General features: G+C 46.6%; 1 protein-coding gene across 3 annotated transcripts in view; it reads right to left on the reverse strand.

Moving 5' to 3' along the window:
* Positions 1-25,292, reverse strand: part of MUSK (muscle associated receptor tyrosine kinase) — a 54,444-nt gene that overhangs the window by 17,700 nt on the left and 11,452 nt on the right. Inside the window, exons 6-10 of one of the 3 annotated variants that reach the window (XM_072859684.1) lie at positions 15,645-15,666; positions 12,667-12,674; positions 10,547-10,671; positions 6,489-6,648; positions 4,950-4,956 (exon numbers count right to left, since the gene is read on the reverse strand). In XM_072859684.1, coding sequence (XP_072715785.1) covers positions 4,950-4,956; positions 6,489-6,648; positions 10,547-10,671; positions 12,667-12,674; positions 15,645-15,666 — 322 coding nt within the window. Of the gene's footprint in view, positions 1-1,876; positions 2,144-4,949; positions 4,957-6,488; positions 6,649-10,546; positions 10,672-12,666; positions 12,675-15,644; positions 15,667-25,292 lie in introns of all 3 variants that reach the window. The other 2 variants (XM_072859682.1, XM_072859683.1) reach the window with 2 other exon arrangements.

The raw sequence follows: 25,292 nt of genomic DNA on the forward strand, positions 1-25,292 counted from the left end.
ATTTACATCAGTCTGACTTCAGAAGTGCCCCAGAAGTGCAGGTCTTCAGTCGAATCACCACGAGCTCTGGTCCTGCAGGGCCGCTCGTGAGCAGGGGTAAATGAAGTGAGACCCAGATCTCATTGAAATGCCTCGTGGAGCACTGTGCAAAATCCTTAGCTGACAATGTGCTGTGCATGTGTGGCTCAGATATAAATACTGTCACACATCTTGAAAAAAGGCAGAGAGATCATGTACTAAAGGGCACAATGACAAAGAGCAGAACAACAAGGTGGCAGGGAGGAATCTGCCAGCAAAAAGCAAGTTTCAGTACTTGGCTACATGATTATCTGTGGATACTTGTACATACACTTCTTTTGTAGGATATATGCCACTACTGTGCTGGCACAGGGATACCGAACAGCATAGGCACCAAATAGAGAACACAATGTATTGTCAAGCTTCATACTGGGATTTTCCTCTGTGCCTTTGCTTTAGAGATATTAAAGGAGAAGCAATCAGAAGGTTCCAGATTACAAAGACAACATGCTGCTGATTGTCCTAAAAAGCCCCTACATAACTGGAAAAATAATTGCCAATAGATTACATCTGGCCCAAGTCCAGCTGGCAGAGGGCTTGCTGTGTCTGCAGAGAAGACTTGTATTTTAGTTGAGACACTAGAGTTGGGGCTGCTTTCCCAATAAAAACAAATCTGAATAATCTGTTTTAAGATGTGGTTCAAGGAAGACAAGAGTAAAGTACTGCACTTAGGCAGGGATGTCAGCTGCCCAAATGTGAAATGGGTAATGACCAGATGACAGTCCTTCAGGCGCTGAAAATGGATATGAATCAGTTGTGGCCAACAGTTGTGTTAGGAAAAAAGAAAGCTTCACCCTGAGACGTCTACGTGGGGCTGTCCTCTGCAAGGCACACCAATCATCGTTCCATTATAGTTAACACTAACAGAACCTGGGCTGGAGGTTATATATATTTAGTGCTTAAGGAAAGATGAGGACCAGAACCTTCAGAGGCCAGAAAAGCAAGAGCTATGAGCAGAGCTTGGAAAAACCTGCTTTATTCTAGTCTGAGAAGTTGTGGAAGACATAAAATCTTGCTTTTTGCAAGATTCTGCAAAGAGGAAGGGAAGAAACTCGTCTCCGTGGCCATGGTGGGAGGACAAGGAGCAATGAGGAACGGCTGCTCAGGAGGTTGCACAGTGTCTCTGTCACTGGGACATGTTGCACAAACACCTGTCATCAGTGGATTAGCTGTAGTGGGAGATGCTTTGGACTCCTCGGGGTCCCTGCCAGCCCTGTTTCAATGCACATTTCTGTGCATATGGGAGGATACAAAAGCCAGATGGGAGGTTTTGTTTCACAGGTACAATTACACTGGCAGTGTCTCTGGTGTTGTCTTTTTTTGTTTCATCTTCGTTGTGGTGGGAAGTGCTGAATGATGGGTGTATTGCCTTAGCCAGATTTGTTGCACACGCTGTGACCATATTTAGTCAAAATTCCAAACAAGCAATTAATTCTGATAGTAATAGTGAGTACATACTGACCGTAGTAAGATTTAACCAATAGCAGTATGTTAATTATTTAAATCAATTATGTCATTCAGATGGATATTTCTTTTCAACACTGGCCACTAAAAGCCTGATATAACACAAACATCTGGGCCTGAAAGTCAGTCTATATCCTAGCAATGAACACAGAGAGAGCTGGATCAGGTCATCTTTGTGCGTACAGAGGAGAGAGCAAAGGGAAAACCCATGCGAACCTAGAGGGCCCATTTTCACTCAGCGCTACTGCAGGTCTGGACAGACCCTCACCAAACCCCTGCTGCCTACACATCCCCATGAAATGAAAGTGAAAGACGAGCATTTTTTTAAATTTACCTGCATACTGGTTTTGGAGCTGGCCCAGCTCCCGAGGGATTGCACTCCTGGAAGATGTAGTTACACAGCAGAGACTCAGCGGCCGGTTGGCAGAATGAACTCACCATTTTCAGTTCAGTCCAGGCAGTGTGCACAAGCAGCTCTTGGGTCTCCTCTGGGTCAGCATAGGAGGAGTTGAAGAAAACAAGAGCATTCTTCACCAAGGTAGCACTACACACCTCACCTCTGTACGTGCTGCAGTAGCCTGCATCACCCTTGTACAGCTTGCTGTCGAGGACAAGAGCATACACACACAGTCAGCTCACAGCCCTAAACACCTGCAGGAGCAGGACGCCTAGGCTCTGTTTTTGAATGAAGTGGCATCTGTAAGGATAACACAGGGCGGAGGAGAGGGGAGACGGTTATAACGACTAAAAACACCTAATACCATCCAAAAATGAAATTTCTGCAGGGAGCCCTGGTGTGAGCGCAGGGCCTTCCTGGTGAGCTCCAGGGCTGAGGCTCTGGCCGAGGGTTGCTAGCATTATAAGTGTGCAAAAAGACTGAGCTATCATGTAGAAGCGTGACCTAGCATGGCCCCCAGGCCCTAATGAGAAAACATTTTAGTTTTCCTGCTTCCCTGCAGTAGAGATCAGCCGTGCTGCTTGCTGCACACCTGTGGTAACTCGGGATTTTTTGCTCTCCTGACTAGCAAGAGTTTAATTTTGGATGGACTCAATGAGCAGAAGCCAGGTGAGTCCCACCCAACATGTGCCAGGAAACTCTGCAAGATCAGACCAGCCAAGTTCCTGGCTGCCCCTCCTCAGCTCCTGCACCCCTCCTGAACCTGCCTCTCTTCCACGCATGTTTAGGTGGGAGATGCAGGGAGGAGAAAGGCACAAGCCTCTGCAGTTTTCCTTCTGGCGCTTCCCTGCCAGGTCCTCTCTTCACCACATCTCCCACTTTGCGAACTCCTGCCACAAAGCATGGGGCCAGAGCTATGCCGGAGCAATAAAAAACACAGCAGGGTCGGCTCCTTTGTGGGCCATTTATTTATCTTTCCCACTTTTTTCGCATCGAGCAGGAGACGGCTGTCATCCCTCCCTCCCTTCTTCCCCACGGCCATCAAAAGGGAGCAGCAGGGCGAGGGCACACACAGGTCAGCTGTGCTCCCAGCAGCTCCCACGGCCGCCCCACGGCAGCAAGGTCTGCGGGTGGGGATGTGCCATCCGCTCAGGCAGCCTGTGGGATGCAGTGCCCTCGGTGGGAGGGGAAACCTGGGAAAACAGCCTCCCCTGTGTGTGGGGACGGCTCATTTGGGGAGGGAGGAGGGCTGGGTGCAGCTGTCCCCACTGCTCGTTCAGCCAGTTTAAATGGGGTCAGGGAGTTCAATTCACAACATGCCAACCATTTGGAGTAGCCAGCAGAGCTATTTGTATCTTTGCCTTCTCTTTCTTTCTTTCCCCTGTCCAAATAATCAGCCATTGTCAACCCTGGGGGTTCTTGCTGTTTTTCTTCAGAAAGCTGGAGGTACGCAGACAAGGGATTATACAGGATGCCCAGATTTCAGCTTTTCAGATGCCGCTCTCTGCAGATTACACTCTCTGGCCCTGGTTTAGCCGCACTACTTCGGGCTCAATGTCAATTTTTTAAAAAATTATTATTATTTTTTCCTATATGTCACATGGGCTTAAAAATACAGGAAGGCACTGATTCTTTGAGGTAGTACCAAAACGGCAGCGATGCTGAGACACGCTGCATCACCCATGGCTCACGGACACCCCTTCATGTGACACAGGCACCCCTGGCATCCTTCGCCAGTCCTACAGCCCGTGACATCTCCCTGGCACAGAGCAGGTGTCCCCACAGCACCGCGCTGTCCCCAGCGCCCTGCTACAGCCGTACCTGACGTGGCTGGGGTCACATTATTCACATTTTCCTGATGATGCCCGTTGTGCTTAATCTGAAAGGTGCACCCTTCCTGTGCCCCAAGAGACAAAAGAGGGCACAGGCGTGCATGGGGCAGCTGTGCTGCTGACTTCAGTGGGCTGCAGAAGCAGCCTGACCAGAGCCGCCAGCACTAATGTTGTGTTTCCTCGCTTTTTTAAAACCTGCAGGGAGACATGGACAAGGCTACGATGGAGAAGCAGCAACAATGTGTTTCTCACAACGCCTTGTCACAGAAGGGGAATTTCGTGCAGCAAATGTTGAGAACAACTGTGGGACAGAAGGGCTGAGCATTTGATCACTGTTCCCATGCCTGTCACACCTACATGGGTGCAGGAGTAAGGCATAAGACTGCCATCATCATCAGGTGGTCATTAAATCACTTACAAATTTCCTGAATCAATCTTGCGAGCCTTTGTGAGAGAGGCAAGGGCCCTTGCAGGGAGCCTGTGTCAGCAGAGTGGCAAAGCCATCTGCTCAGACTTTCTCAGGCTCTGCTCTTTGCTCTGAGGGCCAGTAGCTCCCAGCCCTCCTCCCAGGCTAAACCTCTCCTTTTCTTTCCAGACTGATCTGCCAATGCAGCACGCAGAAATATGCTAGGACTCTAGAAAGAAAAAGTCAGCCAAATTTTTTGGTACTCTGAAAAATACTAAGCAAAAGTGCATGTCTGATCACATACAAGTGGCTTTACCCATCCATAACTCTGCTTGGAACAAATATCTAAACCTCTATTGCCCTGATCTGGTGATCACCGAACCAAAACATTGGCTGCGTACAGACAGGAGTTTAACTTGCAGTTAAGCTTTTGCCTGTAAACTTTTAAGGTCAGTGAAGTTGCAGATGTGTAACTGTGAGCAGAATTTGCTTCAGAATATTCTGCCCACTACCATATTTTAAAAATCCTTCCTGATGTGGGATCCACTGCTTGCGTGATACAGAAACATCCTTATGTGCCTGGTCCCAGTCTCCAATTTTGCCTGTATAAAGAAGCTCAGTGTTCCCTTCAGGTGAACCTCATCTGCATGCTTGGCATCCAGAAACCCACTCCCTTCATTTAAGCAAAAGTAACCAAATCCCCTTGGTTTATCATTCTTCTCCTCCCTGGCCCAGAGAAAACCCCCAGGCAGCCACAGAAAGTCATTCTTACCTCCACTCTGCCAGGAGGCACCGGATCCAGGAATTGTGATGAGCCAGGAGAAAGAAGAAATGGAAAAGACATCAGTGACACTTCATTGCCCCCCTAAGACGTAGGAGTTAAGATTTCCATGCTAGGAAATCTGACTGAGACCTGTAAACTGTCTGAAAAGGATGCAGCTAAATTCTGTCCTTATTTTGCACCTTCTTGTGGGGAAGAAGAGTTGAGCAACACTGGACGCCGTAGGGGGAGAGGGAATGAGGAAGAGGAAGTGGGTTGTTGACTGCAGTTGTTGTTGAGGTGGGCTGTTGCACCCTAAACCCACCCCTTTACCCTTATCCTTTGGGTCCTACATAACCGGCAGATAGCATCCTCTGTCTAAGCCGCCCATGCACCCACTACTGCAGGCAGCAGCTGTAACAGGTGGGAGAAACCAGGGCTGGAGGAGTAGCGCAGGCACACGGTCGTGCCCCCCGCTTGCAGCTCCGTGGGGAGCTGGGCTGCGCCGGCATGGGGCGTAGGCATTGATCATTGGCCAAGGACTGGGACACCTCTGCCGTGGGACCCTCAGGAGCTGGGACGAGGCCGAAGCAGGCTCCTGCTCATGTCTGGGGGGCTGCTCCCATCTTGCTGAGCACAGGCAGCCTGGGGTAAGGCAGTGCAGCTTCCCCCACCAGCCTAAAGCACCTGGCCTCCCTACTGCATTTGCAGATCTGCTTCGGGGGCAGAGCCTTGCCTGGGCTAAAAGAAGAAGTGGGGATGTGAAATACAGCACCAAGTGCTGAGTCTCCTATGGGGCAGAGCTTGCTGCTAGGTCTGAATGCCCACTGTAAGAAAGGGCATGGTTATTTTCTCAACAGAGCAGAAGCTGAGGCACAGAGAGAGGGGCAGATGCATGCCTGGTTAACAGCAGGACCAGGGCTACCACCCAGTGTCTGGAGTCCCAGGTGATTCCTCTTTCCTCGAACTAAATCCTCCTGCCTGTCCCAAGAGGGAAGGCACAAGCTGCCACCTTTCTCTTGGTGTGATAAATGCTGTCAGCTGTCTCAGACCATTGGTATTTCTCCTCTTTGGATCATTCTTTCCCTGTTTGGGAGATGGCTCTGGGAGCAGAGGTGACCCCAGGCACGGTGGGGTACTGCTCCGACATGAACCTCCCTGCTTTCTGGGTGCAGCCCCCTGAGAAGCCAAAGTGCTCACGAAAGCTATTTTCACCTTGCTGTTAGGTGATACCAATGCTGGGTCATGTCCACAACTTCCTCCACATGGATGAACTTACCAAGTGTGCTTCTAGGACACAAAGTACAAGACGGCATCAAACATTCAGGAAATGACAGCTGTGCCAGTCTCCAAAGTGTAAGAATATATGAGGAAATAGCCTGGTGGGGGGGTGCACTTGTACTCAAATTTAGCCCCCTGCACACTATCAGCTCTCCAAGGCTTTCCCTCCTCCTCCAGAGTACTTCACACCCCTTTCCTCTCCCCCAGCAGGGAAGCTAGGACTGTAATTGCAAGGGTAAAAAATTAACGACCCCTTCTTTCCCACCATACCTGAAACACTGATGGTTGCTGCGGCTTTTGCAGCTCCAAAAGTTTTGCTGTGTTTGTTCGTGGCGAGGCAAGTGAACAGGCCAGGTCGGGTGACGTACACCTGCAGCCTGGAGTCAACCACTCTGTCCTTGACACTTTCCGCTATAGACCCTGCAGAAACCTACGAGAGTGAAAAGCCCAGTGCAGCGGTGTTTCCAACAAAGGCAAACAAACAAACCAAGGAAAAATCTAAGACACCTAGCCCCAAACATTTAAATTGGCAGACAAATATGTAGCAAGCAGACAGAAGTGGGAGAGAGCTAAAGCTGCTGGCGTTATTTTGGTGCTTTCATAGCAGCTGACTTCACAGACAAAAGCAAAGGTTAAAGACCTCTCCTATTTCACACTTCAGCAATACTTTTACAATTAATTTTCAGTTCCAGAGGGCTGTAGTCTCAGTTTTGCTCATGTAATTGAACTGGCTAATTACTTCAGGACCTCTTCTAGTAGATTGTTTGCCTATTCATGCCTCAGCAGGGAAGGGCACAAGGTGGCTTTGTAGACCATAGCTATACAGAGGGAGAAAAGAAAATAGTTTGGAAGTTGTTGGTTCTGGATTAATGTAACCACTGCCACACTTCCAAAGCAGTCACGAGCAAAGCAAGCTCTCTGGCTCCAACACTTTGGCAGATACCCGATAGATTTTCTTATCTCACACCTGGAAATATGGAAGGGGCTGCAGATGTGGTGATTTTGGCCAGCTCTTTTCCCCGGTCAGAAATTCCCAGGTAAATGAGCTTGGAGCCTGCTGATTTTGGCCACTTGGGCTTGATCTTATCCTCAAGTCTTCCCTGCTCATATGGCATCCATTAAAGTAGGAGGACACGGTACACCAAGACTCTACCTTGCAAAGGCAGTAGGAAGGAGCAGCATTGCCTGCGCTACCCTTCATACTGATAGGAAGCATCAAGTGTAATTCAAGCAATATGTGGCTGCCGGTGGATCCCACCGGTGCGACCTGGTGCTAAGGACAGTAAGAGTTGTCTCCCTGGATCCATCCCAGCAAAGCACTCTACCTACACATTTATCTGAGAGGTTAGAGAGATCAGTCTGACCTCCCTGGAAGTTAGTAGAAACATGATTTTAATGGGATCTGCGTCTGCTCCCAAAGGTATTAACAGGGATAATTGAAAAAGCAAGAAGGGATGCATCAGTGTTGTATCACATCTTCAGCAAGCAGATTGGTTTCTCTCTGAAAAGAAAATGCTGAGAATAATATATTTGTTTTGCCTTGCTCAGGCTCAGCTTGGAGTTGTGGTGAGGGAATGTGCATGGGAAGAAATCACTAAATAACCAGACCAACACAGTTATTTTAAGTATTGCATCAGGGATGGGTGATATGCTGGTCACTGTGCAAATGCAGGGACCAGGGATATTTTTTGGCTGTATGCTGTAAAGAAAGTTCAGGTGGTTGGCAGCTCAGGCGGTATTTTTTCACAAGTTTCTCTTTTGTTACAGCACTGGTCAGATTTCTTTTTAGAATTTTTTTTCTCCCCAGAAACCACTCAGCACTAAGACACTGCCGGGACCTTCCTGGTGGAAAGGAGGAATTTCTTTACAGGCTGCCCCTGCCTCCCAGCATCCTGCTGGGACAGGTGGCCACTTGCCCTGAGACAGCTTGTGCTGACCTGGTCCTCTCTCCCTCCTTACCCCTCAGGCCTCGGGTGTACCCCATCCTGTTAGCTCCCCTCCCGGCAGCACTGGACCGTGCCTGGCGAGCACGAAGAGCCAGGATTGCTCCTCCGGGCTTGGGCCGTGGGAGGAAAAGGGCACTCAGCTAGCTGCAAGCAGTACGAGCAGTACGCATGGTCACAGGCACCATGGAAAATCACAGGTGAAAGTGTCAGGTACTTGTGCCTAGGACTTCCACACTGGCCAGCTGTCGTTTTCTCTACTGGGAACCTCAAGCCATTCCCTTGTGTTAATTGATTCCCTTCCCTTTTCAAATACGTTCCCTGAGATTTTGTTTCCAGCAGGTCTTTTTTTAGCCTTTAAAACGCCACCTCAGCCACCACCAAAGCAGAGAGACCTCTTCACATCTTCATACCTGGCTCACTCATTCTTTGTGGTGCAGAAAACAACAGTTTAAGGTCCCTGATGCCCCATGGTGCATAGCAGGAGGAAAAGGAATTGTGTTTCTGTTTAGGTAGGCAAGGCAGCTGCTGCACAGAGGAGCTTCCATCCTTCTCTTCAAAGGCAGCTCAGGAACCTCAGCAGAGTCCCACTCTTGAAACCTCAGGACAATTACAGGTCGGCGTTCAGAGACGGTAATGCCGCAGGCACATTGCTTGCCCATGAGCCAGCCCTCAAACGCACACGCTCCAGTCCACCCACTTCCTGGCCTGACTTTCCCAGAGATGGACTCTTGTGAAGGTCTCCTTGCCATATTTAAAATGAGGCAGTGTGGAGCACCACCATCCTGGGACTGGGCTTTGCCTTGCAGACAGGAATGGGGCAGAGCAGATCTGACCATCTAGGCAGTGGCCCCGGGCAGGGGCTGAGCATCATCTCACACACAGCTCTCTGTGGGACTGACGCACTGTGGGAATTTGGCAGAGCATGGGTCTGTGCTCCAGAAATACTCTGCCCTTGCCAGTGACCCCAGACCCCCCAAAAGGTTTCTTCCCCAATGGGGAAGAAGTCTTAATGAACGCCTGCAGTTGTCTCAAAATAATTATTGCCAGAAACTACCAAGGACCCACTGGGCTCTGTGGAGGCTAATCTGCTTCCTTTGCTGTTCTCCTTAATGACCTCGAGTGAATACAGAAAATTATCCCTAATCAGACTGGAGGACACAATAAGGTTTATATGAGATAAGGAAGGCAAGACAGCCTACAGAGTAGCCCAGGCTCCTTAATAATGTATTTTAATACATGCAAAGAGGGGATACAGACCAGGATGAAGACAGCCTCCTGAAGTAAGGAACTGGAGCGAGAGGATTTATTAGCCCTGTTGGACAAGCAAGTCCACAGGAATGGCCATGGCCAGCTGGTGGCCAGAAGGACTTGGGGTTGACAGGGGGTCAGTGAGAAAGAGCAGAGGCAAATTGCCAGCCTACACGCAGGAGCTGCTCCACCTGCCTCCACAGCATCACTCCCTGGGGCTCACATCCTTAAAAAAAGCTGTTGAAAGACCACAGAGAGCATAAAACATGTCCACCATAACCATGTGAACACTGGAGGAAACCCATGGCAGGCTCAGGCTGCAGAGCCGCTGTGACTGTGGTGCACTGCTCACTCCCGCGGAGGCAATATCAGGTGTCAAGCGGCTCTTCAGTTCAGCTGAAGGGAACGCATTGCAATAGCCTACACAGGGACATGAAAGCCAGACGAATTCAAAGCAGGCACCTATTTTAAATGGTCAGGATAAGTAGACCACGGAACAATTTCCTGTGAGAAGCAGTGGATTTGCATCTCTCGGTGCCTGCCGCTGAAGAGGGTGCGCATTTCTTGAGGACATGCTGCTAGCCAGGAATAAATTGATGACATACTTCAGCGTGTCACCTAGGTCAGTCTAGAAAAGTTCAGATCTATTCATCTGCAAATACGCTATGCATATATGCTGTCCCACAGGTATTTTGCCTCAAGACAGTTTGCTCTGCCTAACTACCTTGGTTTGTGTTATTTTGTCAAACAAGCAATTTTGCCATGTTACTGTTACCACATTAAGAGAAAGGAGAGGAAAAGTGGCTGCAGAAATACTTAAACCCACAACGAAGTACTAGAAACCCTGGCTCAGAGAAAGGTTGTAAGCATCTAAAGCATCCTTCATCTCGGGCTTTCCAGACCCTAACAAATTAACCCATGCAACACCCTGGAGAAGGGAGGAGTGTTTTGCAGAGGAGAAAACTGCAGCAGGGAGATGAGACAGGCTCAATTTGATTACACAGAAAGGCGCTAAGTAAGGCAGGAATAGAAACCACGGGTGCTGGCTCCCAGCCCCACATTTTAATCCCTGGGCTGTGCTTCCGGCTGCTAGCAGCCTTCTGGGGCCAAAAGCATGCAAAAAGAGGCACTTACAGCTTTTCCATTTTCCAGCCAGGTGACAGTGGGGACTGGAAGGCCGGTCACTGTGCACCGCAACGTCACCACAGACCCAAAGGTGATATTTTGGGATTCAGGAGCCTTCAGGATTCTGGCAAAAACTGCAGAAGACAAAGGTGCTAGTTGAACAGTGATGTAAAGCTGAGGCTGTGCTGGTGTGGGGATGCTTCCTCCCTGACAGGTCTTGAAATATGCTACGGTCCCACAAACAAAAGCAGAGCATAGCACGGGCTTCCCGGTGAGCCATAGTCTTGGGAGAGTGACAAGGAGGAGAAAGAAAGTGATCAGTGTGGTTATGTTCTGCACCTTACAGACCGAAGTTTTACCTCTGGAAATTTTACATCATCTGAGTTTGACGCCTCAGAGGAGGTAACGTGCAGAAAAGCAAGGGCAGACTCATCGGTAGTGTGCAGATGGGACAGCTTATAGCAAATACGCCGCAATTTACCATGCTGCCCTGCCAAGGGTGACCTCATGCAAAACTTGTTCAAAACCATCATGGGAGACCACCAGTGTGTTCACAAACTGTGAAGGTTAAGGGTCAGATAAGCTCCTCAGTGTGATCATAGTGATTAGGACTTACCATGGAGAGACGCAAACCCCAGCATTTCCCATGCCATGACAACCTGCCCTAAGAGGGGAGAGTCTAACATTGAGTTATGGGGGAACAGCTGGCAAAGACTTTGGGAAGCTGAGACTGTAGGGGAAAAGTAGGTTTTTAAAGTGACTTTTCATCTCTGCTGCTCTTGCTTCTTTTGTAGCAATATGGTTACTGGGCAGTTTGAAGATAAGCAATATAAGTGCCTCCCTGCTCCAAGAAATTATTTTTTTCTTGGCAAAAGGAAGAACTGAAGCATTTTTGCTGAAAACGTATTTTGATCCAGAAACACCACTCTGATGGCCTCCACAAGCTGTATTTCAGCTGCTGTACTTGGACCACATAGAGGAAAGCAGAGAAGAGAGACGTTTCCCATGCGGAACATTTGAGTTTTGACCCAAAATTTTTAATGGAGATGCCTGAATGTCTGTGCAGAAGCAGGCTGAATAGTTCTGTGCCATTTCTTACTCCAGTTTCTCATGCTTAGTGTGTAATGCTTGCTCTTTACCTTCTGGGCTGCACAGCAATGGCTAAAAGTCTCTATCAGAACTGTTAGTAAGCAGGGGAGCTTCTCTTGGAGTTCTCAGACAAGCCTGATATCTTGTTTGCCACTTTTGTTATCTGTATGGTTCCCCTTACCAACATATCTGATTATGTCACTGTCTTCTGTGTCTCTGTTTGCCCAGCTCACCTCTTGGCACTGGCCACTGGTTGCTCCCAGACGGACACCTCCAGTGCAGAGCAAGTAGGAGACCAATGAGGGTCCCTTCAGAAACTGAACAACTGTCCCCACCACTTGGGATGGGAAGGCTTCGTCTGCAAAATTTCAGTTGGAAAAAAAAAGTATATGCTTTCCACATAGTCCTTCCACCCAGTCTTGTCCTGGTAAAGGGCTGAGATTTGTGTTAACAAAGAGGCTAAAACCTGACGAGCTTTTGCTCATCGATAGGCAACACTGGGAGTACATTTCAGCATAGAAACCTTTTTGTCTTAGGAGCACAGCCATTCAATAGGCTCCTGGGAAGGGGTTTTTAGGAAGATAAAATGTAACGTAAGTGAAGTGAAAAGGGTGGGAAGATACGTATTATATTCAGCTTCTTAATTCCTCTGCGGTCTCCAAGCAGTCCCTCACTGTTGACACTCAGTGCCACTTGCTTCAAGTCAAAGCAGAGCGGCATCGGGGCTGCTGCATCCCCCCTGCCCCTCAGCGAGGCAGCACGTACGAAGCTCCACTGCTACCGAGGAAAGCTGCAGTCGCTGGCCAGGGACTTTCCTGACAAATAAGAAGCAAAATGAAACCTTTGCCTGAAGTTTCACTTCAGGCCATTAACACCAGATGGTTATGAATTCAGCCCCAAGTGCCCCAGTCCAAGCTAATAATTACTTTTATACTTTGTTCGGAGAAATACTAAACTTTTGGGCCTGTCCCCTGACAGCAGTTACGTGCACATGGCTCCCGCTGAAGCTAGCACGTTAGCTCTCAGAGCCAGAATACGGCCTTTAGTGCTTTTCTCATGCTGCTGTTGGTTTCTCAGTGTGCTGCTGGGACCCTGCCCACCTGACAACTCTGCTGCTCGGATGCTGCCCAGCTTAATTAATACCAAAGTGACAAATTAACAGCACCCCGTTAGCCGGTGCCAGACGCAGGCACATATGCCCTCCTCTGCTCTCCCCCTACCGGCTGCTCTCCCCAAATCTGCAAAGAGCTGTCAGCCAGGAGAAAAAAAGGCGCACTTCAAAAATGATGGCAATTGCACAGGCGGGGAGCAAAGCCACAGCAAGCGCAGCGGCTGGCCCGGCTCACGTGCGGCGCCTGCGGGGAGGCAGAAAGCTGCATCCCGCTCCCTGGGGTCCCCCACCAGCGATGATCGCAGCACTTGCTTTAGTAGCCCAGCACACTGCTGGTGTGAGCGCTCGTCCACCAGCATAGGGAAGGCAAAGGGTCAGGCATTCAAGCCTAAAACACCCAATACAGGGGTAAAAAATCCACAAGCGTTCACATGTTTCTTGTGGAAAGTATTGCAGGTGTATTGTCTAGCACAGGGAGGGATGGCTAAATAAAAGTGGGCCTGTAAGGAAATAAGCTGATTTCCAAAGTGTAGCAGATTGGAAGCTACCGCTAGCCCCAGTGCCACTGTGTGCATTTCCAGGACTTTCAAAATTGCAGTTACAGATTGAATACTTTAACACTTCAAGTACCTATATTTGCATGCTTTTTAAAAGTATTTTACTTAAAGTTTAACTATTTGACTTAAGTACTTAGTTCTAGATACCATGAATGGAATAACCCGGGTGCTTTACATTATTTTATTTTTAAGTGAGAAATTCCCTGGGACAAGGGCTGGACTCCCCAGGTCCTGACAGGCTTTGGAGCACCGCTGACTGGCACACCCAGGGACGCATTTTCCAAAGGACTCTTCATCACTTTGGGAAACAACATTAAAAAAAAATAGCATCAGCTATTTCTAAGCCCCATCATCTATGGGTGGATGATTGACACACTGCCATTGCTGGCAGATTCGGGTGCTGTGGGAAAGCCAGGATGGGTTGTGTGAGCAGCCAGTGTCACCTTCCACCAGTGCAAAGCGGGGCAAGACCACCAGGATGAGCTCAAGGTCCATACTGACAACTGCATCAGCGAGCAAATCTGTCCTGTAGCTAAATGGAGGAACCCAGCCCCCAAAACTATGACATTTTTCCTCCACCATATTACACAAAGAAAAAAAGAGGTAAAGGTGAGGAAGAAATTGCGACCCTGATGGTGCCAACCTAAGCAACTGGCGGGGAGAGGCGGGTGAAAGGAAGGAACAGGAAATAGCAATAAATGTTTGCAAAATTCACATTATTTGGTGGGCTCAGGACATGTTTTTGTTTTCGTTTTGCCTCAGAGTGAAAATTCCCAACAATCAGGCTATTTTGAACACCTGCATTACTTGTTCTCCTTTTCCAGATCCTCCCAAAAGTGGATTTTGACAGGACCTTTGCCTGTTTAGCTACATCACCACAAGGTTAACAACATTCACGTCAAGACCCCCCAGACTCTCAGCACGGGACTTACCCAAAGGCATGCCAAAAAGCAGTTAGTGAAGAAGGCTTCATTTATTTATTTATTTAAGTGGAAAATAAAACAGAGGAGCTGGAAATGAAATCCAGCCAGCTAAAAGCCAAGCCAGCACGTTAAGTTTCACTCCCAAGCCCCCTAATAAATGTCCTTTCTTTTACAGCCCTGCTAAATGATGTGCTGTGCACTGCAGGGCTTGCTAGGAGGTATCTGCACCGTGGCCAGCTGCTCTCGTTTCTGAGAATTAGGTAACATCATCCAGTCCAAACAGTAGGGCTTTAATTCAGTCACGAAATTTTTATACTATAAAAAGATTAAAGCAGGGTCGCCCCCCAGCCCCCGGTTTGAACAGCTAACTCTTTCCAGGTGACTTTGTTTTCCTGTCGCCTTTGACTGCGCTGTGTTTCATTTCCAGGGTTTGGGGCCCGATCCTGCAGTCCTGGCAGATGCCTGCCCCCTGACTGGGTAAGGCCCGTTTTTTTGTTAAAGCAGGCTGGATCGGGCCACTCGCATCCAGGCAGCAGCCTGGGTGGCCTGGGGCCACGCTGCTGCTGTCGGGAAAGGACAAAGTGATGCCCAGAGCTCACGGGAACCCCTCGAGCACACAGCCCCGCTGCAGGAGGACACCCCTTTTAGCCAGGGTTTCATAAAGCCTTAATGCTGGCTTTGACGCACCAGGCCCAGTCAAGCACTGGTTTTGGAGTGTGGGGTGTTTTGTTTTTTTTTCCAGAGCCTCCACTGGCTTTGGTGAACCTCGGCTTTCAGAGAACACGAGCAACATTTGCCAATGTACATGAATTAACCCATCCTGTCAACATCCACACGTATTCACATCCAAGAGTTTGTTGCTAGTCCTGGCATACTGTAAAGTGTATCTGATAGTCCAAACTGAGATAAGGCCACCGAGAGCTAAACCTGTGTTAGCAAACACCTGGCGAGAGTGGGTGCACGCTCCCTTCGCACTGCAGTCTGAGCCTGGTCTAACAGGTGAGCCAGACCTCGCGTGTCCGTACTGCCAGATCTGATATCTCAACCTGCTCCACCTTCCCCAGTTGTTTTGGTTTTATCATGAAAAAATGGCCTTTTTGGTGATTACGGCCAGGTCTTTCACTGAAAATTTTTTCCAGCTAAGCTTCAAAACACAATGGGTAAAGGCAACTCCTATGTGCAAAAGGCCTTTTCTTCTGGTACAGCTGGTGCCGTGTTGAGAACCGATGTGTCTACATTGCTGGGAGAATTGGTAAGCTACACATCACCTCGGAAACTTTCCTGATATAAATACCCTGGTAAAGCCTTTGCGCTGCATACTATTCATGTGTAAGCATTTAGGAGCTAAACTGCAAGCATTTTTTTGTTCGCATTCACCGATGTTCCTGTAGCTCTTCTGTACCTGAAGCGTGACAGATTGAAATGACTCCTTCTCTACAGAGGAGTTCTCTGGGCTTGGACTTTGCTTACTAATCCGTAAAAAATCATTTATGCTTGCTACCTATATGCTCTGAAGAACCATAAACTTGTGTCAATATGTTTGCAATCTTTTGCCAGTAAGAAGTCCAGTAGTCTAAATCCCCATTCAGATTCATTCATCTCACATCTATTCACTCTTCCTGACAAGTCTAAACCAGACAGTCAAGGGGAGGTAACAAGCAGAGGTGCTACCATTTCCTTCCCACTGGTGAGAGATGAGGGGAGGTCTGACAAATATGTTTATAAACACATAGAAAGCCACAGCATTTGCGTTTTCTGACATTTCAAATTAGTCCGTGTAAAATCCCAACAATTCTTGAAAAAACAGGGCTGAGAACAGGCCGCACATCACGCTCGTGGATCAGCGGTCACAGGGGGAGCCACGCTGAGCTGTGTGCAGCGGCTAATTGCATGCCGAGAGCCGGGGCTGAACAAGCGAGGCACAGTCTCCGCAGCTGACACGGCGGGACCAAATCCCAGCTCGGAGAACAAACACATTCTTCAGTCAGCGTGGTCAGCAACTCCTCTCGCAGCAGCAGCGATGGGCTCTGCGCATGGCTCACCACGCGCCTCCGTATGGGAACGGCTCACGTTGTACCTTTGCCACTGCTCAAGGCGTGCTGCCACCCTCCCATCCCCTTCCAAAACTGCTGGGTTAATAATTAAATCCCGAGATAACCGCAAGGTCAGTTTCCCTTTGATCTCTGAGTGTTTCTTATCAAAACTGCAATATTTATCTTTTTGCAAGCCTACCAAGTAATCACAGAGGAGCAAAATGCCACAGGCAAAGATGATATGAGACACTTCCACTTATCTCTGTCAAATTGCTTACCCATTTTTATTTAATCCCCATCCAAACATGTTTATTGCCAGAGAACCATATGTATACAGATTATCAAAAGAAAAAAAATGTACAAATGCAGTAGGAAATGCACTCAACCACTGTATTATTTCTCAAGGAATAGCACTATTAGGTGTGGACCCCAAAAGAGCAAGCTGCAGAAGCACTGTAAGCAAGTGGTACTTCACCACCCACCTGCCCCTCACCTGGTTATCATGGTAATCTGGGAGGAGAACCCCCCAATGCATTTGAAATATCAGCGATTTGTACAAAATCTCAAAATCTCCAAGCTCTTCTGGCTCCTGATACATGATTTGGGAGGTTTGGGGCTTGCAGTAGTTCTAACACCTCATGCAGCACAGGCCAGACAGTACAGCAATACATAGACACTCAACCTGGAGCTGGAGGCTGTGAGATGGATGGCAGGGACAATTCAAGATCTGTGTGGAAGGGAGATGGAGGAAACCACATCATCTCCATCCTGAAGTATATGCCTTCAGGTTCTAAGCTCTGGTGTCTAATATCAAAGCAAGTTTTTCTTAGCAAGGCAATAGCTTTTCAAGGTAACCTTATTCTAGGGTGAGCTCCAAGATTTATGGATGGTAGGACAATTTGCATCAGCAGAAGGACTCACATAATGTTAAATGCACCAGCCAGCACAGGAACTTGTCAGCTGTGAAAGACTTTGCATCGCATGTAGATGTCTCTGGAATCCTAAAAGCAGACCCTGCAAATATGTAAAGCTATAATAACGAGGAGTAAAATGTAAATAGATAGCTTATATCCTGTGTAACTATATAAAACCTGTACTGTACAAGTATTCATTTCTATATACAGAGCAAACACCAGATTCAAGGACAAGCGAGGATAACATGTTCAAATTACTTCCCAAGGAAATGAATAAGGAAATTATTTTCATGTCAGTATTGGTCTTATATATGTGTTTGGTTTCTTTGAAGGAAAGACCCTTCTAAACCTCCTCATGCTCTGGCTTTTCCACAGTATGGAGACAGGACACACTCCATGTGCCATTTAACTCTGCCATTACCCGTTACTGCATGTGAAACTGGAAAATAAGTTCCCAGTCTCCTGAGTCAAAGAAGAAACCTTTTGCTCATTCCAGTCATGATCACGACCCATCACAACCGCTGCCAAGGCTGCCAGTCTGCCTGCACATACTGAAATCTCCGCAGCTGCACACAAGTCTCCTTCTCTCCCACTCTCAGGAATGGAGCAGGCAGTCATGGGAATCACTGGGACACCCAAAACTGAGATAAGCCCTGCAGCATCCTAACATCTGGTCTCCACCAATGGGTAACAGCAGTGCCATAAATTTAATTACATGCCATGTGAAAAGTACTTCCTTTCATCTGTTTTAAAGTGCTGCTAGCAGTAGCTGCTAGGACGTTTCTTGTTTTGGGGTGATAACAAGTAGCCTGTTCCCTGCTCACCTTATCCACCATGTGTGCTTGGTTTTCAGCGCTGAAAACTCTGCTAGTCCCTCCTAACACAGAGATCCATCTTTGTTCCCTATTCTCACCTCCTAGGTTGAGATACCCTTTTCGGGAGGGGCTGCCTGGGGCTGCATTCCATTTCAGAGATGCAAGGGGACTGTTCCTATACAGAACAGCACAACAACAGACACTTTCTGTTGCATAGTATAGGCACACACAGCCTAGAAATATTGTGTGACACTAGAACTGGCGTTAGTGCTAGAAGCAAAATCTAGAGTTGTGCAGTTTGGAAGTCAGTTAGAGAGGAAAATAAGAGTGGGGCTTTCACCTCCACCAAGGCTACCTGAACGAGAATGATGGAAGGAGGTCCCTGGAAGACAGAAGGCATCAGCCTCAGAAAAATGGTATTGGTCCACAGACAACTTACCAAAACTGGACTTTTAAATTGATTCTATAAAATTTCCAGGTTGCCTTCAAAACCCTCCTTTCTGTACCTTCCACCCCAGCTCTGTCTTTGTTTCTCAGTGTGAAAAGGCAGTCACTTCAGGATAGTTGTCTCAGTTTGCTCTGGCCCCCTCTCTTTGTTGTTGTGCAGGAAACACATGCTTCCTAGCTACTCAACACACTTTACAAGCCAGAGGGATTTTGTCCGCAATATCTATTTTTTTTTCTTAAAACCACAATTCATAAAATGATGTAAGAAATTCATATATTTTTTTAAGTGCCTTTCCAAACTCTTTGTTAGGGGAAAGAGGTTTTTGCAAAAGGAAATAGCAGGCTCAAGTGCCCATTAAAGAAGAATTGCTCATACATGCCCTGTCAGAAACCTCATGCTCCCAGGAGGTCTGCTTTGGAGCTCCTCAGTGCAGGAGGCCACCCGGCGACAATTACTCGAAGGCAGCATGCACCTCATAGCTGTGTCACAGCAGAGAAAGCCTCAGGAATAAATTGAATAGCTTACGCTTGTTTGTTCATTTGCTGAAGGTCTGGGGCTGTTTTTTTTCTCCTGTGGCTTGCCCTGTTACCCTGTAATTAGTGCTATGGTCGTATCTGCAGCATCTGAGAACCTCGGGATGACGATGGTGAATGCAGTAGGTAGGAGGAGATTTAATGAGATATTCTGGGCTTTCAGTTACGCCCATGCCACCCCGCTGAGGCCAGTCAATTACTTTAGTGTAATTACAGGCAAGCTCGGTACTATTTTCTTTCCCTGTAATGCTCCCTCCCCCCAAACCCTGTGCAATTTTTAACGGCAAACTGCAGTATTCACCATTTACTGCCATAGGACGCTGCCTGCAGGTACATGCACCAGCATCACCACGGACAGGGAAGGCAATCCTTTCCCAGGGTTTCTGTCTCTGCTCATGGCAGAGGCAAACACTATTCTTCAGCGTTGGTATCAGAATTACCCTGAGGAAATTTTGCTCAGCACTTAAATGCAAACTGCAGACTTCCTCGTCAGTCTGCTATTCGGCAATCCATCTCACCCAAAACATCCTACCTCAGAAGATGGCAAGGATAAAAGTCCAGATTTCATGTCGATAGCTGATCTATGGGTAAGGCGGCGAGTAACAGTGCTGACTGGCTGCTTTGGTGGTCTCTTGGTATCTCCCTTTCCTATTTCGTCTACGCCAAGTACAGACGTGTTGACACAGAACTGTAGAAAACTTTCTGGATGGCACATCTGGAGTCAGTTTTCATTTGAAATAGGGCCCATCTCTGGAATGTGGTCCATCCAAATGGATAGATTAGCTGGACTAAATACATACTTTCATTCTTGTTACTTGAATTATGGTGTGACTTTCTTGTCTTTTGATTTATCTGTGATGCAAATTTGTCCCAAGACTACATCAGAGGTCCACAAAACAGCTGAAGGAAGCTAGTGCTTTACACTTTGTGGGCATAGTCTGTTAACTAAATAGCCAAGGCACTGCTTTCTATTGTCTTCTAGTCTGCTGTCCCTTCACTGCCTCCGAGAATTAGACAAAACGACTAAAAAAAAAATCAAAAATCTAGACCGGATCTACCCATGTCCTGGCAGATCCTTCCCTCTGAAGGGATGATTCTCCAAGGAAAACCTTCCTATTTTTAAGGCTAAGGCGGTTCTCACAAGTGGCTTATAGGGGAACATTTTTGTGGCCTGTGGCAGGGTATTATTTTAGTAGCTAGTAATAAGCAATAAGCTGTGGGCAGGAAAAGACTTCTGCCTACCAGGGTTGGAACGCAAAAACAAACGTCTAAGTCAGGGGAGCATGAGGAGCGTTGCTTCTACCCTTGTTTTTGATTTGTTTGCTTCATGTGCTGTCCCATAGTAGCACAGGAGGGAATGGAGCAGCAACACTTCAACAGAGGGATGAATGAAACTGCCTGGATAAAGAAAGATGAGGCCCTCAACCAATGCCCCATTCAGCTAATTGGAAACTGCAGAAAAGATTTGATCAAAAAAAGTTATTAAATCCATGGAGAATCCAGTTAATTTCTTGATGAGCATGCTGAATCTTCCAATACTTGTCCTAGCTAATTTGTTTGTTTGTTTGTTTCCTGACAGATTTATGGTTGATAATTTCTAGACATGCTTTTGTACAGTGATGACTTCAAAACTAAACCTTATCACACAGTATATGCCAAAACTCCTGAATTCCACAACTCTCTGGTGCCACAGGCTGGAGATTGAGCTCAACTTCATGTAAATCACAAGATGGAGGTCCATCTAACTCAGTACACAACCAACAGGACCATCTGTCTACTCTTTCTTTTCACATTACAGTCCATGTATTTATGGCCTTTTTCTTTCTTGTTCAACATTAAAAATGCATCACTGGGCAAACTGGGAACATTGGAGGTTTCACTGGCTGGGTGCAACAGCTAGAAAGGCACCACAGGAAGGTTGTTCTTCATCCTCAGGGGAAGAAAAACCTTTTTTTCAGGATTTCTGCACACAAAGTCCCAGTATGCAAGGCTAAAAAGCACAATTGACAATTCAGACTGTCTTCCTACAGCAGAGGACTTCCACGCACATGCTTCTGTTGGAATGGAAGGACACCTCTCAGAACACACTACCTTCAGTTGTGTTAGTGCCTAATCCACCACAACCCTTCGTACATTTTAATGGCATAGCTCCATTCATTTCCAGAAAATGCTCTTTCCATAGTTGAAGCTAAAAATTAGGCTGATAAAGAAACATATGGTTTATAGCTTTATGCCTCATCTATAAAGAGCTGTTACTTCTAAACTGCAAGCAATTCACAGCCAACTTTTCAATTTCTTTTGTGACTTTTTGAAGAATGAAGAACATACAGGACAGGAGTCCATTCTACCAATTCATAAAGTGGCACTTTCCTTCCCACAGGGAGAGAAGGAAACATTCTCCAAAATAGAGCAAAAAATTCTGCCAGAACACAGGGCCCAGGTCAGGCAATCAAGCCTGTAAGTCATCGCAAAATGTATTGGTTTACTGCTGTTTTGCAACAGACGCTTCTTATTTGATGCAGGAATTGTATATACTTTGAATATTAGTTATTCTAATAAAAAATATATTATTCTATATAAAAAATCTGAAAAAGATATACATCTGAAAAAGATAGCAAAAGATTAAAGCAAAACCATCCAGTGGACTTTATTTCACACATTAAAAAAAACCCAACACCCTACCAGGCAGCTTCTCTTTGTGTCTGAGTGACAAGCACACTCATAACAGGAATACTCCCATGCCTCTTACCAGGTAAGAGCTCATGGCTTTGAATTTATTCTTTCAATGTCATACATTTATACATAATGGGTATGGAGAATGTCATTGTTACACATGTCAAGCCATGGGGACTGCAGAGGATGTAGAGTTTTAGGCAGCAGGCCCAGAAGCTGAACTTGATGAGCTCTTGCATAGCTTTTGCTGAAGTGGTCCTATTAATGGACTGGATCAATGTCACTGCAAATAGCAATGAAAACTGAAATTCCTCCTGTTCTACAGCCTATGTTACATAAACAGCTGTCCAATGCATGAAGGAAAAAACAGATGAATGCCTCACTAATGCTGCCTATCATGCAAACCCTACAGACTTCAAATGCTCAGACAAGGGCCAAGAAATGCATTTCTGGCAGAGCCTAAAAGTCTATACCCTGCCCTCAATTTTCACTGACATCAATGGGAATTTCTGCACTTGAGGACAAGCCTCAACATTACTGAAGGCAATAGCTGCTCTCCTATTTATTTCCAAAGGAGTGATCTTCAGGTAAAACTGGATGGAACATCTTAGCCATCTTAGTCAACATCTTGTCAATAAACTTCAGCCTTCAGATGTCTGTATGAACTACAGATCAGGTAAGCAAGCAAATGCTTCTGTTCTACCATAGTCCTGAATCTTGGATTCATCCAGGAACCTTTCAGCCACAGATTCACTTTGGGCATCAGTACAGCAATCAACAGGAAGTTTGTATAAGTCCTTTGGCAAGGTACTGCTTCACTGAGTGTGTCAATGCTCTTCTCTTCTAGGGTTAGCAGAAGTGTTCATTATCAAAACTGATAATGTAGCAATTAAACGGCTAGTTAGCAAAATGCTTAAGATGATAGAAAATGAATACAAAACTGCAGGTCAGAAATGTTGCCTCCAGGAAATTAAAAATGCATTTCTTGGCAAACAGCCAGGATTATAATATTGTTCCTTTATCTCAATGCACATACTACCTCCTGTAGCCATCTCTGGACATACATGAGCAACAGGAAGCCATCCTCACATGCTAATTTTAACAGAACCACCAAACTGATCATTAGTCATCTGTTTTGCTTTGCAGAGCAGTGTGGAGAAGGCTTGTTTCTGCCTATTGCACTTCTGCCTCAGGCCAGTACTTCTACTAGTCCTTTTTTCTGTAAGTTGCGTGGGCTGTAACTAATTTGACAAAGGAACTGAACAGGGGAAAGCCGACTCAATACACCCATGCAGCTTCCACACAGCTGGAAACGAATGTGCTGGTGGAGGACCACTTCATAGTGATCCCAGCACATGTCGGAAAGAACCAACCCTGCTCCTCCGAGGTGTCCCCTCAGAGCTAAACCAGAGGCGTGCGTCATTTTATTGCTATGGGACGCACCAAGACACACTATAAAAATAGTGTGCAACCCTCCTTCAGCGGGAGGGCTGCCTACCTTAAATGGTCGCTCACTTGGATCTCTTGGCCAACGCTTGTGTCTTGTGTCCCTTTCCCATCCCTCACCTCCTGTGTCCGCTCCGTGGTGTCAAATCAAGGGGATGCCCCATGCTCTGCTTCTCCTCCTAACACCCTCCAGGCACCCTGGGCAGCCTTTCGGTGAGGGCAGGGCTGTCCGTGGGCTCAGCATGGTTCCCGATGAAGATCCCGGCTCTTCCCACAGACCCAGCAGGCAGGTCCATTACGATTATGTTTCCACCCTTAACGGATTATGCCTTTTAAGGAGAGAATCTGTTTCACCATCACGTGTCCAAATTCATGTGGGTTTGCCCCAAACTTGGGGAAAAACACAGTCCAAAAGGACAGGCTTTTTTCAACCCTTTTAATTAAAATCCTGACCCAGTTCTGGACACTAAAGCTCATCAACTGATTAGAGTTCACTAGTTCATTATCTGAACTCTGGAGCCTGAAACGTGCCCCAGGAGAGGAAGCAGGCTGCACTGGCTAGGGACCAGCCCATGCAGGGGGCAGCACCCAGAGGATCCTTATCTCCCTCCCCCCATTCACTGACAAAAATCAGGAACAACCAAAAACCTGTTCCACTAAGAAAGGCCTCCACTGCTTTCTTGTTCCTGGCAAGAACTGCACCTGAATATTCATCTAAAATCATTGCTCAAATTATTTCAACTTTGTTTTAAAAATAATAAAGCTTTAAAAATATTAAAGCTGTGCTTTAAAAGTAATAAGTAGAGGCCAGTATTATAAATGTTGAGGAAAACCAACAAGGAACAGAGAAAAAATATTTGGAAAATCAAAATAGCAGCATTTTTCAAACTGTTTTACCCTGGACCGCTGAAACCAGAAAAGAAGTAGGACTGTGAGGCACCTCAGTGGTGTAAATGCTTGGGCCAAGATTATCATCAGTTTGAATGACTGGATCCAGCATAGATAATTTTACTTATTTGAGACTTGCTGTAGTTTCTGGGCCCAACTTCAGCAAGTACTTTAAGCATGTACCTGACCTTACATGCGTTAAGGAGCCTGACCGCATGCAGGAGGCAGAGGGTCAATCTTTCAAGAAGTTAGACAAGGCTCCACTTTGAACAATGCCTGAAGCTAATTGCAGGACTAATGCTGAACCTGTTAAAATGGAAGCTCACAACAAAAAATTAGAAACCTCTTTCAGAAATCAGGACCCACCTGATCTAGATTTAGCTAGGCATAAATATTTGCACTACTCTTTGAAAGGCCATTTGCTTCAGGATTAAATATTTGTAGTTAACCAGCCATGCTTAGTCACTTTATTTTAATATTAAGCCACACTATGCAGGGTGGTAACTCCAGTGAATGGTAGCACCAAGATTTAAGAAAAAATATTGTAGTGTTATTACAGAAAAGCAATAAACAGCATATTTTCATAAGTTTTCTGAACATAGCAAATGCTCAAAGACGACTGACTGAAGTGTCATTTTTCTGCATCAAGTAACTTTAGATTATTATTATTTACTTGGATTTATTTTAAAATGCTGATACTAAGGGGGTAGGAGAGGTAGGAGGGGAGGGATACTAAAAATAATGATAAAAAAGGTGCGTGAGGGGGATGCTCGTGTGTGCACATACGTGCATGCATACACAGGTACATGCGTACGTATGTGTACTAAATATCCATGAGAATTAATCTAAAATACCGGGAGGGGAAGAGATCTGTATACATAGGAAGCTGCAGTCAGGATTATTACATTTGGATTTTGGAAGCCAAAAAAGTAAAACAAACATGCATTAGTCTAGTTTGGGTGGTAGCCTGAAACGGGGTATATCATATGGGTGCCCTACCAGAGAAACCAAGGCGAGCCTGGAAAACAGCATTGCTTTGTTCACCCAACACATGAATGGAACATGAGGGCATAGTTTGTGTGGGAGCACTGAGCTCCCATTGATTAATTAAGAACTAATCTTCCTCGTTTTAAAAAGAGCACACACAGACTCTCCTTTGCAAGTAGGATATTTGTGGATTATTTTGCCATTCCTTGAATTAACAGGCAGCTGCATAATTCTGGAGGCAGGGACAAAACAAGATATCAACTTTGGCAGCCTGGATTTTGGTGTGGTTCCAGCCCGCTTTTAGATTCCCTAACTGGCTCTGGTAGATCCGGAGCAAT

Source organism: Ciconia boyciana, chromosome 4 (genome assembly GCF_034638445.1).
Source record: "Ciconia boyciana chromosome 4, ASM3463844v1, whole genome shotgun sequence".
In the NCBI taxonomy this organism is placed as follows: domain Eukaryota; kingdom Metazoa; phylum Chordata; class Aves; order Ciconiiformes; family Ciconiidae; genus Ciconia; species Ciconia boyciana.